Source organism: Gobio gobio (assembly GCF_949357685.1).
Source record: "Gobio gobio genome assembly, chromosome: 14".
In the NCBI taxonomy this organism is placed as follows: domain Eukaryota; kingdom Metazoa; phylum Chordata; class Actinopteri; order Cypriniformes; family Gobionidae; genus Gobio; species Gobio gobio.
This window is the reverse complement of record NC_137107.1, coordinates 5,061,188-5,075,485: the sequence shown is the minus strand read 5'-3', so window position 1 is coordinate 5,075,485 and position 14,298 is coordinate 5,061,188. Positions and strand designations below refer to the sequence as shown.

At 40.2% G+C, this 14,298-nt stretch overlaps 1 protein-coding gene across 1 annotated transcript; it reads right to left on the bottom strand.

Annotated features, from left to right (window-relative positions):
- Nucleotides 1–487: 487 nt before the first annotated feature.
- Nucleotides 488–7,572, bottom strand: irs4a (insulin receptor substrate 4a). The gene is made up of 2 exons (XM_079835872.1): nucleotides 4,370–7,572; nucleotides 488–2,200 (listed from the first exon to the last, which is right to left on the bottom strand). Exons 1-2 carry the CDS (start codon nucleotides 7,293–7,295, stop codon nucleotides 2,196–2,198), a joined length of 2,931 nt encoding a protein of 976 aa, XP_079691998.1. The 5' UTR covers nucleotides 7,296–7,572; the 3' UTR covers nucleotides 488–2,195.
- Nucleotides 7,573–14,298: the final 6,726 nt, after the last annotated feature.

The window sequence follows — 14,298 nt, the reverse complement described above, 5'->3', positions numbered from 1 at the left end:
TGGAGCCACATTGAGATCTCAATATCTCTGGGATTGGACCATCGAGGGCCTTTAAAATGGAGAAACCACAAGAAAAGTGTGTTAAGAACCAGAATCTAAAAGGATATTGAGATATCTTTAATACTTCTTGAGTTACAGGCAGTCAAACTTGGGGAAAATGACACAAGAAGTGCTTATTTCCCATTTTTGAGCGGTCGCCGTTGGATTATAATGCAACACAGATTGATAAAGTCAACAGATTTCACTAATAGATCTACCAATCTCTGTGTGGAAATACAATAATGATGCTGCCGTCTTTCTAAAGTCATGTTTACCTGCTGTAATTTGGCTTTTAGAGATAATTGTTGCTAATCTCCTGTTTTTGTCCAGTAGAGGTCAGCCCTTCTCAAGATAAGAAGTGTAAAACGGGGGTCTTAACATGTCCACAGCGATCTTGCATCATCATTACCAGACATGAGAAATCACAATCACATGACTCAGTCAGAGATACCTTGGCACTTTTTTTTATTGCAATAGCTCTATTACAAGCAAAAAACAATCTAATAAATATACACAAAAAACAAAATATAAAAATGTAGAAGTGACCAAAAAAAAAAAAACTCAAACACCCTCATCCTTGAAACCAAACGAGGTGCCGTGTAGCATGTCGACTAGAGAAGGGATATCAAAAATTACAATATTTACAAAAGGAAGACGGCGCTGATAACGGTCTGCTATTATTATCAACATGTTTCGACCCGATCACAAGCTTAATAAGTGAGTACTGACCATATGAACAGCTCAAACGCTTCTCTTTTCTTTTTTTTGTCCATCTCTTCCTTTCAGTCATTGTAAAAGGCAAACAACTCGACACAACATCAGAATCCCCAAAATATAACCTCAGTAGAGCCCCAAGTATAAAAAAAAAACACACGTTTGATTATTTTCCCAGGCTGTCACGGTAGTTATTGTGTAGCAAAACCCCCAAGAAACGGTACTACTGGTTTTATCATTTCACATTTTACTTACATTAAAGCAACGCAATATCATGACACGATAGCTAGTCAAAAAAAAGAGCGCAACCCCAACCAATGGGAAAAAAGTCACGACGCATGATTTCGTCCCAACATAATCTGGACTACTACTGTAAAGCTTACACATCTTACTACACAGCTTTCAACCACAACCCAAAATCTCTTCATATAAAGCTTCCAGGTACAAGCGAACAAAGAACTCAAGGCCCGAGAGATGAGAGGTCGTCTGAACTTGTATATACACACTGAACTCGCCCTCTCAGCAACGCACCGAACCAACCGTCAAACGCGGAATAAATAACCAATAAATAAAACAAACGCGGGGAATGCGAAGTGGCACCACGACGTCGGGGCAGTTTGTAAGACTAGTAGTGAAATGCGAATACAAAAGTGGCGTCGTCGAGGCCTGAAAACACCCGCAATCTTATGTAAACAATGCATTGCATTCGAAACGAGGACGGAGAAGCCGCGGCGGTCGTGGAGAAACAGTGTTTTGCATCACTAACACGAGGATCATTTCGTGAGCGTTTTCAGGAGGTAGCAACTCACGTCTAAAAAGTGCGCGACCGGGAAAGCGTCTTCGTACACCTAATTCGTTTTCTCGCGGCGTTTTCATGCACCTCTCGGTGGTTTCGTCATCCGAACCGGACCCCTGAAAAAAAACGAAAAAACACTCGAAATCAGTAGAACTAAGTGCGGGCGACACACGGCTCGTCGTACAAAACGAGATTCGCTATACAAGCTTCTCCTATTTACACGGATCTCGCGTGGAGAAACATGGACCTGTAACCCAAAAGAGCTGATGCGATTCGTTTCGCACACACACACACACACACACACACACACACACACACACACACACACACACACACACACACACACACACACACACACACACACACACAAAAATAGAAGTGCTAGATATCTGAAGCTCACAGTTCTGACTCAGCTCTAGTAAACAAGACAGGGAAAAACAAACCGTGTCATTCGGACAGAAACAGACAAATGAAACCGGTTGTTGAGGCAGTTATGTGGGAGATACAGAGCGTAAGAGGTTGTGCAGTTTCTCAGTCTTTGTTGTTGGAGGACGAGGAGGCGGCGGCGGCGGCGTTCCTCTCCGGCGTTCCAGAGGTCGTGGATCCTCCATGTCCTGATTCTCCTTCGGGAACCGGCATGACTCTCTCAATCTGCAGGCGGGAGGAGAGAGATGTGTTAGCAGAGCTCATGGGAAATTGGATCTTTATGAGCTAGAGCTCATTCATATACTGGGTTTACTACCTTAGTATGAAAACTAAAGTGGTCAAGATTCAAACACTACATTGCCGTTTGGGAAAGAACAGACCAAAGATATATTTGGACCCCATTAGGGTTGACAGATGTGAAAAAATATTATCATAAATTGGAAATCGGGATAATGATGATGATGCTTAGACAACTTTTTTTATTTCGCTTCCAGAATAAATGTAAGAGCAAAACCTTTTAATGTTTTTTGCCTATAAATACTCATCTCTTATGAATGACGTTTAAAGGGATAGTTCATCCAAAAATGACCATTCTGTTATCTTTCTTCTGTTGAACACAAAAGATGGTACTTTTTGGAAGTCAATGGCTATCGTCCAACTGTCTTTTATGCTCAACAGAGGACAAAGTTTGGGGAGTAAATGATGGTCATTTTTTTGGGTGAACTATCCCTTTAATGCTTTGCTTATAGTGGTGTGGAATCTCTTGTGTTGTTGTTTATTAACCCTCTGGGGTTCTTCATTTATGGGTCACACTCAGGAGGGCGGGATTAAGATCAAAAAAGATTTGAGTAAAATCAATGAAATATATTTTTGTTCAATAATATTTTTTCTTTTCTGTTTGGGTGTTTTGAGATAATTTTATTATTTATAATTAATATTTATGCAATAATTATGACCCATTTTTTCCCATTGAATATAATAAAAAAATGTTTATATATATTTTTTTTTTACATTTTTTCTATTAAAGCTGCATTTCAATTTAGAGTCAAGCCTAGGCCTCATGAAAGCAATTTTTTTAATGAAATCGTGCCATTCGGTGGACACATTGAGCATTTTTATCACGCAATAGCACATTTTTACAACTATAGTGGATCTTGCGTTTTATTAAAGAATAAAATCGTAGCTTCATCGGAATGGTCCAAAACTTGGTGACTTTATTGGTACTTGGTATATGAACACCCCAAAAAATTGGGGACAGGATTTGAAAAGTCTAAGTGGTCGTGAAAAAAAAATAGTCACACTCAGGACCTTCAGGTCAAAAATGACCCCTATAGGAAATGAATGAGAAATTGGCAAAAACATGAAAATACAGAGTTTTTTTGTGCATACAATCTAGAAATCAGCCAGGATGCAGAAAAAAGACTCAACAGTGAAGATCTCTAAAACATCAAGAGTGCAAAACAGACAAAAAAACTCACACACACACACACACACACTTATACACACAAAAACACACGCACACACAAATGAATGCGTGCCATTCTAAAAGCTAATTGTGTTTTAGTGTTTGTGTGTGTGAGTTTTTTTGTCTGTTTTGCACTCTTGATGTTTTAGAGATTCACCCCTTCACTGTTGAGTCCTTTTTTTCTGCATCCTGGTTGATTTGTAGATTGTATGCACAAAAAAACTCTGTATTTTCATAGTTTTGCCAATTTCCCGAAGGTCCTGACTATTTTTTTTACAACCACTTAGACTTTTCAAATCCTGTCCCCAATTTTTTGGGGGTGTTCATATACCAAGTACCAATAAAGTCACCAAGTTTCGGACAATTCCGATGAAGCTACGATTTTTTTTTTTAAATGTATAAAACGCTTCAAGTCATTTTTGACCCGAAGTACCCCAGATGGGTTAATGTAATACGTGTGAGTGCAAGCCTCATCAAAGCTTTTATACATTTTAAATGGTCAACTTCAGCTTACTTGTATATGGCAATGTCACCTGCAAATGTCTTAATGGAATGATGTGTGCAAGAAAATCAGGGATGCATCTTTGATAGACCAGTCATCTTGTTGGAAGTTTTACTGGACTGTGTATTTTATGCAAGCATGCAAGTGGATTCCTTTAATATCATACTTGCACATTGTGTTCACAAGTTACCCAGTGCTATTCAAAGTGCAAAACTCAAATCAGTTCAATCAATAAAGGAAAAAAAAGAAAGTCTGTGAAAGATGAAATGACCATTCGGCTCCATCGTCTCTTCTCAGGACTGCAGGAAAGACTTGTTTGATTAGGAAAACTGCTACTAAACAACACAGGACAATGTCGACGCAGCATGCAGACTTTACTCGCGGTCACTTATCTTGTAGCATAACGGGAGACAGAGATGCAACCAACCTTTTGAGGCAGTGGCACGTCCTCCCGAAACGGAGAAGTCTATACCAGCGTAGGCATCGCTCTCTTGGAGGTTGCCTTGAGCTGTGTGTGGAGGGGGGGCGACTCTGGGCACTTCTCTCAGGTCCAGAGCGATGTAGTTGAGGTAGCTGGATGAGGTGTTCAGAGTCGTCCCGCTAGCAGAGTCCGGGTGCGACCACGCGCCGTTTTGCCATTTGCTAGCGTCGGCGAGATTCTGATTGGCTGAGGGCCTGATTCCGCAACCGCTAGGCGAGGGGATGAAAGTCTCCGAACTGTGTCGCCTCCTTCCCTGCGGGTCCGCCCTGATGACCTTGGGCTCCGTGTGGACGAACGCCGTTCTCAACGGGGCATCTCCGTGCGTCTCCAAATTGCTCGATGCCTGCCCGTAGGAGCACCCTTGGGGACGGGCGTAGTTGGGGGGATTCCACGGAGCAACAAGAGAGTGGCGAGGAGGACGGTCCTTTAGGAGGCTGTCCATGTTCAGGCCCAAGTAGTCGTGATCCGGTGAGGAGCAGCACAGCCGGTAGCACGGCTGCGAAGGCGGAGGAGTGGAGGGCGAGTCCGCGGCGGGATCAGGACGGGACTGGAAGTCCATGTGAATGTACTCTCCAGGACTAGGCGGGCTTAGCGGCTCAGGTGGGGACATGGGAATGTACTCCATCTTTTCGTGTTTGTCTCGCGACGGGGCTTTGTAGGAGCGCGGGAGAGAGAAGTACGAGGTCTTTGGGCCTTCGGGCGAGGCCTGGGAAAAGCCTTCGGCCACGGTAAGTTGGGACATGTCCATGTAGTCGTCGTACTCCGCCTGCTCGCCCGGGAGCATCATCATGTAAGGGTTTGCTTTGGGATGCATAGGGGTGTAATCCGCATTAGTGGGAGCAATGCTGTAAATCATGGGGGTGTAGCCATCATCTTTTGGGAGTTTCTTTTCGGAGCTGAGCAAGGGAGGCTTGTTTGGGTGATGCAACTCCTTATAGGCCGACTTCAGCATGCAGGAGCAAACCTGGAGCCGCTTCGACTCCACCGGGCTCGATTCATCCAAAGAGGTTTGCGTCGCTTTCTGCTGCGTGATACTCAACCCGCCGCCCAGCTTCGGCTTGGAGGACGAGTGCGCTAGCTTGAGGAAAGTCCTCTCCATGTAACCGCTCTCCTCCTCGAAAGTCCTCGCTCCATCTCGATGCCAATCCATGGTCATGTATTCAGTCAGCCGGGAGTCCTCCCGGATCGGCGGGGTGCTCCCGTGGGATTCGGGCGTGGTACAACTTGCGTGAAAGTACCTGAAGTCACAGGGGCTCGGGCAGAACTCGTCGGAGGAGTTGAATCCGCCATCGCTCGGGGAGCCACAAATGGAGGAGCTGGAGGGGCGGGTGTGTGTGTCGGAGGCCGAGCCGTGCCCGCTACTACTGGATACGCTGATGGGGCTGGTGGCGGACAGGAAGTGAGACACAGGAAGTGAAGCGGAACGGGTGTGATGGGTCGAACTAGGTGAGGCATGTCCGCTTTCTTCTCGGCCTACGCTGAGAATAGGGGTGTTGAGGTGTACCAGGCTGCCCGTGCCTGAGCTCAAGGGGCGCTCTTGAGTCCCTTCGCCCTCGCTGGACGTCCGGTAGCGTTGACCTCGCCCTCGGGTCTTCCCCGTCGGCGGCGTGCCCGTGACGGAATCGGTTCTGGACGGGCGTTGAAGCCCGGTTTGGCTTGGGGGAAGGTTGCCAAGATGCCGGCGCGTAGTTATAAACGCCATGGGGTTCGTACCGGAGGACTGGCTTTTACTCCGCGGCCTAAAGTCAGGAAAGGCCTTCAGAGCCTTCATAGTGTCCAGGATGGTTTCATGCATGTTCTGCGCCACCACCGAATCCTCGACTTGCACCCATATCTCGCCCGGCCCGATGGAAGACGAGCGGCCCACCTCGATAAAGAAGAAGCTCTCGGAGTGGCCGCAGCGGCGAATGTTCATCAGCGGCAGGTTGACGGCGGGCGTCTCCGAGTTCAGCTTCACCAGGTGGATAGTCTTGGCGGAAAGGCACAGACGGTACACCCCCATTAAATTCCTAGTCTGACCTAAGCCTTTAGGTTTGACGTTGACCTGCCACACCTCCTTGAATATCGTTCCCGGCGAAATCGTCCCATAGCCGTCGTCAAGCTCGTCGTTGTCCAGCTTTTTCCCCTCCGTCATAAGTTCGGTGAGGGATAAGTACCACTCCTCTTGCTCCTGCTCGCTTTCGGCGACCACCGCAAAGTACTCGTCTTTCGTATAAAGGGCAATGAGGTATTTGTTCTTGGCATCCGCCCTCTTGTTGACCGTGAAACACTGGGATAGATAAATCACCCTCTTGGCGGGGCACGCGACCCCGGAGGAAGCAGCTTTTAGGGCGTTTCGGAATTTCTTCTCGCTATCGTAGTACTCCAACCGACTGGGGCCCAGATTGCTGGCCCCCCTCAGCACAAAGAACCTCTTATGGCCGTGTTTCTGTTTTCGGAGATATCCGCATTTCCATATATCGCGGTCCACACCACCGGAGCAAACGGCGGCCGCGGCCAGGGCAGCGGCGGTGGTGTCAGCGCTTAACACACGGCAAAAGGCAGAATCGTGGACCTTATACTGGAGGGGGGGCAGGTTTTTCCTCAATACAGCGTCCTGAGGGCTCTCATCTGGGAACAGATGATGCACTTTAAAGTGGTAAGGCGGATGGTACCTCCTCTGAGAATGAGAGGAGGCCGTTAAGTGCATGGGCAAACGGGAGCCGCTGTTATTGATTGAGGTGGAGGAGGTGGAGGATGAGGAGGATGGTGGCTCCCCGGCAGCACAAGAGATGTCGCCGTTACTCGCGGTCGTTTTCGTGACAGCGCGACGCGGTTGTGCCTCCAGTGTCAACATGACGCCGTGATTCGGTAAACGCGGCCGATCTTCCATGGGACAATGCGATGAAAGGTCACTTTACCTCCGCTTTACGCCGATGCACGGCCCATTTTGTTGGCTAGCTCAGATACAATTACACGTTCGAGTAATCCGTGCTGCTGCTTCCCGATGTATCGCCCCGGTGATTGATCAGCACGACGAAACGTTGCATCTTCGCGGAGCCTCCATCATCGCTCGCTGCCATTATAAATCTTTATTTGCCCGCTTCACTCATGGTGGCTACACATCACTACAGCCCAGCGAAAACATCACGTGACGCGCACGTCAACGCAGGGGTGAACGGGGACAGCAGACGCTCCTCATTGGTCCGCTCGCGTGACAGACAGCACTCTAAACCAATCAGAGCTGGCCTTCCAGCAACCGCGTCCTGCCGATTGGATGAGCGCTCTGCCTCAGTGTGCTGGAGCTGGAATATATATCTCTTTGCGATGAAAATAAGTATTATTTCACACAATAATGTAGTGTTACATCTTTTAAATGTTGGAAATGAAATATTGAAGGATTTTATTGATCGATAGGCTCGATAGTGTCTCGCGCTGATCTGTCAGTCAAAAGTTTGGATACTCCTGCTCATTCGTTATTATTATAATTCTTATTATTGGGACACTATTCACATTATTTTACAATAATAGCAAAGTCATCACAAGGAATTGAAGCATAGAAACCGTGTGGCCAGAAAATGTATATAGATACATACACATATATATAGCGATATTATTTTATTATCTACATTGTTTTTATGTTTTGACTGTAGGGCCAGACAATAATCTGACCGTAATATTTCAGATAATTATCGATATCCCTCCATACACCTCGTCAACAGATGTGTTTGCACTGTTTTTCTTTTGTCCTAATAAAGAATAATGTTGTATCTGAATTTACTTAAACACTCATCATGACCCAGTAACACATTAAATATGAGTTTGATTATTGAATAATCTTGATTGTATCTCTGACTGTCACAAAGAAAGTGTTATTATACCTGCTGCTTCAACACCTCGAGACATTATTCTCTCAACCAACAGAAACTAATAAAACATGACAAGTAGCCTAATAACTTTATTTCACGTTATGAGGTCGCATATGTTTTAGAAGGATATAATGTTTGAATATGAGGCTATTAGAGGTGTTTTCTTACACATTTACACACTTGTGTTTCTGCATAGGCAAAGCTATTGGAAATACATTTCATAACTCAACACATCTAAATGCAACATTTACATTGAACATATATTGAAAGGAAAGGCATTGTCTAATGATTTCTATTAAACTGATATTGTAAGCCTTTACAACTCCCCATAACCCTAGTCGGGTCAATATGACCCACATGAAAAAATACTATAGAATATTATAGTAAAATTACAGTAAAATTACTCTAGTTAATACTATAGTGTTTTTGAACCATATAGTAAAGATACTTCAGTAAATTGTAGTATATTGTTGTATATTAAAGTATTTACTACACTTTGTTAATTTACTGTATTATTTACTACGGTTCAAAAACACTATAGTATTTACTAGAGTAATTTTACTATAATATACTATAGTATTTTTTCATATGGGACTCAATTTGAGCTTTCCTTAGTTAAAAAAAAAAATACTGTGATTGTGTGGCTTTTGTTACATTATATGTCTAAACACACACTGAGTAGTCACACTTTAGGTGTTTGGGCTCATTTATAGATTTCATTTTATTTCATTCATTTAAAAAAATCAACAAATCCAGCATGAATATGACAATTTACACACATAAATGAAAGCGTGGTACTAGAGCACGACGACTGATCACACACACACACACACACACACACACACACACACACACACACACACACACACACACACACACACACACACACACACACACACACACACACACACACACACACACACACACACACACACACACACACACACACACACACACACACACACACACACACACACACACACACACACACACAGGTGTCTCTTCACTCCTGGTCATATCTGCTTTTTTTGTTGGTTTTATTTCCTTTTTTTAATTATTTTTTTATTCTAAACATAATTATTTTATTCATTTGGATTATTTAAATAAATAATATGTCATTTCAATCAACTTTTGCAGCATTTGTGCAAAAACAAGACACTTCAAAAGGCCATAAACAACAACCAAAAATGATATATGTATTTTAAAATGTATATATACTGTATATAATCACAGCAGTTGAATGGATCTCTCTCTCCCTCTGCTGGATATATATGGTCAAAACACTTTATTTCTAAAACTGTAATTCTGCCTCTAACATCTAGATCAATATCCACAAACTCATATTTCATTTAGATCATCATTAAAGTGTTTTCTTTTCATTAAAAAAAAAAAAATATTTCCTATGCACGATAATAGTGTAGTTGAGTAATTATAAGGTAAAAAAAAAAAGTACTTCATATCCCCCAAAACACAGCATAAATGTATAGTTGAGAAGTAAATAAAAAAAAAGATATATCATTTACATACTTAAAAATGAATATATTGGCTATGTAATTATTTGGCCGCTGTATACTGCAGAATTATCATTTCTCCTCATCCAGGACTATTACACTTTACAAAATTACACAATTTACAGGGCTATTTAACCTCCAAAAGAACCTTTTTTGTAAATTTGTTAATATTTTCCTCTGTTAATAATCTTTTGTCCAATAAAAAGGTTCCATGGATGTTTAAGGTTCTTCATGGAACCATCAATGCCAATAAAGATCCCTTATTTGTGGTCATTGTTTGATCATTTTAGATTGAAAAATAAAAGTTTTGAAATGTTAAAAATCGCCATTTCATCGGAACGGTACAGAACTCTGCTGTGTGACCACAAAAACTATACCAAGACTTTGAATGATTGTAAAAAAAAAAAATTGTAACACTTGTGTTGTTCGCGGTCAAAAATGGCATAGGACCGGCCTAGGAAACAAATGGGAAATAGACAAAAACACAGATTTTTTTGTGTGTGTGTTGTGTACAATCTACAAATCAACTACAAAAAAAGTTTAGGAAGGAAGAGGTAACACTCTAAAACATTGACAGCATCACAGTGTCGGCCCACATCTGGAAACATGTGGATTCAACACACACCAGATCCGGCCCACATCTGAATCTCCAAATCCCCCAGATCTCAATCCAATCGGGCATCTGTGGGATGTGCTGAACACACAAGTCCGATCCATGGAGGTCCTGCCTCGCAACTTACAGGACTTAAAGGATCTGCTGCTAACATCTTGGTGTCAGATACCACAGCACACCTTCAGGGGTCTAGAGGAGTCCATGCCTCGACGGGGGACCGACACAACGTTATAGTCATAATGTTATGCCTGATCGGTGTAGAGTATACACACCATGGCATTACATCAGTTTTTCTCCTTTTACTCCCACCAGAGGGCACTAATCTACCTCCAAAAATTTAATAAAGGCATTGTCTCTATTTTAACATAAATAATGCTCTCAATGAAAAACAGATTTGACGCTGCACCTGTCATTCAATATGAAAATACATTTTGATTTGGTTAAATATGTATAAATGTAGGCTATTCTGCTGCATATAATATTCCTGAGGGAAATAAAGTAAAATATTAAAAAATGACAGCCCTCAGCTGCTTCTCAACACTTTTAATTTGTTTACATATTCATAAAAATATAATATACGAATGTAACAGTTATTGCCATAACCATTCATAAACACTCTAGTTTGCATAATAACTATGAATATTCAAATGCATATGTTAAACTCTGCTACGTCCTGTGAAGTGAGGTATCGACATACAGGTAAATAACATAATAAAACAATGATTACATTTAAATGTGTTGAAAAGTTAAATTAAAACTGTACATTAAACTTTACTCAAATAAAGATTCAATTAAACTGTAGGGGAGAGCAGGGTAAATCCATTTACTCAGTTTGTGTAAATCCACTTGGGGTTCAGAGGATTTATTGTTTCCCACATTAATTTCACACATGTCTAGTACAATTATGTGGTTTTGTTTCATTAATACAGTGTATACTTTTTTCTTGATTTACCCCGAAAGAATGGAAGTGAAATGTGACAACATGCCCCATAGGTGGAGTACATTATAACATGACCAAATGACAGCTTAAAATGATACCTGATATAATCAAACAAATATACAAGACAAACTAAAATATTTTGTCAAAAAAATACAATTATTCACTTTTTAAAATAAAATAATGGCATTTTTTAATCATTAAAAATATAAGTATTTTTGAGTTTGACTACAAACACATCGCTAAATACAGCTATACAGCACAGTTCAAAACATAATTATGATTATTAATATCTGAACATTAACTCTCAGTCATTATTCACCCTTTTCTCGTGGTTTCTCAAGAATTCATAAAAGTATAGAATATAATGGCATATTTCTAATAGGGGCTGATTGTAACGCAGTGTTAACACACACACCATCTGTGTCTTCTGCTGTTAGATCAGCATTAAAGAACTATATCAACTGATAAATAACAGATAGAAGATTAAAATAATATCGGATTTGTCTTATTTTAAATAAACACAAAAAACAGAGATGAAAACTAAACTTAAGTCAGAAATTTACTTTTGCTCTGGTTAAAAACATGTTCAGTAATATCTTCCAGAGATTTTTTAATTTTGGCGCTATTTTTTCTCTAAATAACTAAATGCACTGAGTTTCGTCATTCTGGCATGTGTGGGTTAAAACGCGTTACATGCGCGTTACAAAATGCACGTTACAACTAATATATTGTCCTAACCCTAACCCCTAACTGTACCACACTTTGAGAACCACTGTCTAAGTTTATCAACCATCAAAAACATAGAGCAATAATTATTTTAAGGATACAAATGTCCCTCAACACTGTTAGTCACACTAGCTGTTCATCAGTTGGACATTAGCATTTCTATTGTGAACACACATTAGTTAACACAAACTAATAATAAACAGTTCTGCTGCAGCATTTATTATTTGTTAATTTCAATATTTACTAATACACATTCAAATCAAAATGATTTACTGTGAACATGATCAGCTGTATTTTTATTACTCAATACTAAATAGATGAATAAACACTGTATAAAATGTATTGCTCATAGTTAATGTTACCCTAAAAACGATGTTTTGCCTGAGACAAATATTGATAAACTGTTGATAAAAGTCACACAAAAAAAAGAGATACAAATTGTTTAGAAAGAGACAGACACAGCTTTATCCACTAAAACATTTATTTAGGTTTCCATTTCATTTCTCTTTCATTTCTTTCTTTCACATTGATGAATTAATGCTGTAGCAGTCCATGGAACAGATCCCATCACGAGCCCCTTCTTTCCATCGCCAGTCTCCAGTATTCAGTGGTGTTTTTGTAGAGACAATAAAAGTAATAAATACACACACTGTCCAGCCGGGCAAAGAGAGCTTTTCTTCCAAAACTTTGATGGCTGACCATGTGGTTAAACTTTCTGCACATTGACCGAGTGAGAAAGGCTCCATCTCCTTCACCACATCTAGAAGAATCTGTCTGAGCAGCTCTGGTGGAAGCTCAATCAAATATACATAACCATTTTAAATATGAAATGACAACAAATAGTTTAATGAAACACTTCATATTAATACATAGGTGGAGTGGGGGAAACGCCCCCTTAAGGAAAATATGACATTACAGTGAAACAAAACATAAATGTGACTAGAATTGCCATCCCGGTTTTGAGTGACTATGGCAGGAGTTATTCACCAAATATTAAAATTGCTCAGCCTTCATAATTAATTAGTATTTTGACTGAAAATATTTTTGTACAAAGGGGGCGTTTTGCCCCAAGGTGGGGTAAAATGACCCCTTTCTTACCAACCAGTTTGCTTCATAGACAGCTAAATGAACAGACTAGTTTTTAATCTCTAAAAGTAAAAGGCAAGTAATGTATCAGGCATATATATATTAATATTTATTTGAGGAATGTCCAACATATCCACATGTTTAACATTTAAATGTATACATATAACTAAGTCATGCAAACAAATATATTGTAATAAATAAACAAACAAATAAATCAATCAATAAATAAATAAACATTAATTCATTAGCCATTCACAGCCATTTTAACATTTATATTTATACATATAACTAAGCCATGCAAACAAATATGTTGTAATAAATAAATACATAAATAAACAGTAATTCATTAGCCATTCACAGCCATTTTAACATTTATATAATTGTTTTTATTTTGTTAAACTATTTTGATTTTATCACCTAGTTATTCTGCATTAAGTGTAAAACAGGATTTGATAGACAGAAATATGTTATTATAGTAATTATGATAGAGAGAAACTATGCCCTCAGAAGGGGGTTTTACCCCACAAGCTATGACTTTAAAAAAAAATATATAATATTCCTTATAAATAACATATCCTCTCAAACTACAGACTTCACTATTCATCTATCATACATCACTGTGATATCTTGCAGAACAATATTCTCTTAAACACTAATATCTGAAAATTATAGCCTTATAAAATTCTATAAATTATTATAATCCTCTTCTCTTCAGATACGTAGATGGTGTCAGCTTCCCCAAGGAGATTTGTTTATCCCCTTTGTCAAACGCAGTGCATAGCAACAGTGAAAATGTATCTTGACTCCCTCTAGTGGTTATTTTAGGAAAAACAAAATAACCTCCAGCTGGGTCCATGACAAACATACTTATTGAAAAACTTACATATATATTTATAACATTGTAAATGTAAATGACTTGATTGATTGCTTGATTTAATTTCTTTATGGGGTAGTTGTAGCAGCCATATATGCATTTAATGTCTGCCAAATGGTTTTGACTGAGGGCAAAGAGAAGTTTCATAACTATTTTTTTAAGGATATTTAAATACACATGCAGTGAAGATAATGTAGGCTTTTCCTGGACCACATTTGTATGGCTATTAATGTTTAATATATATTTTTAATGAAAATGAAAAGAGGCAGAGTGGTGT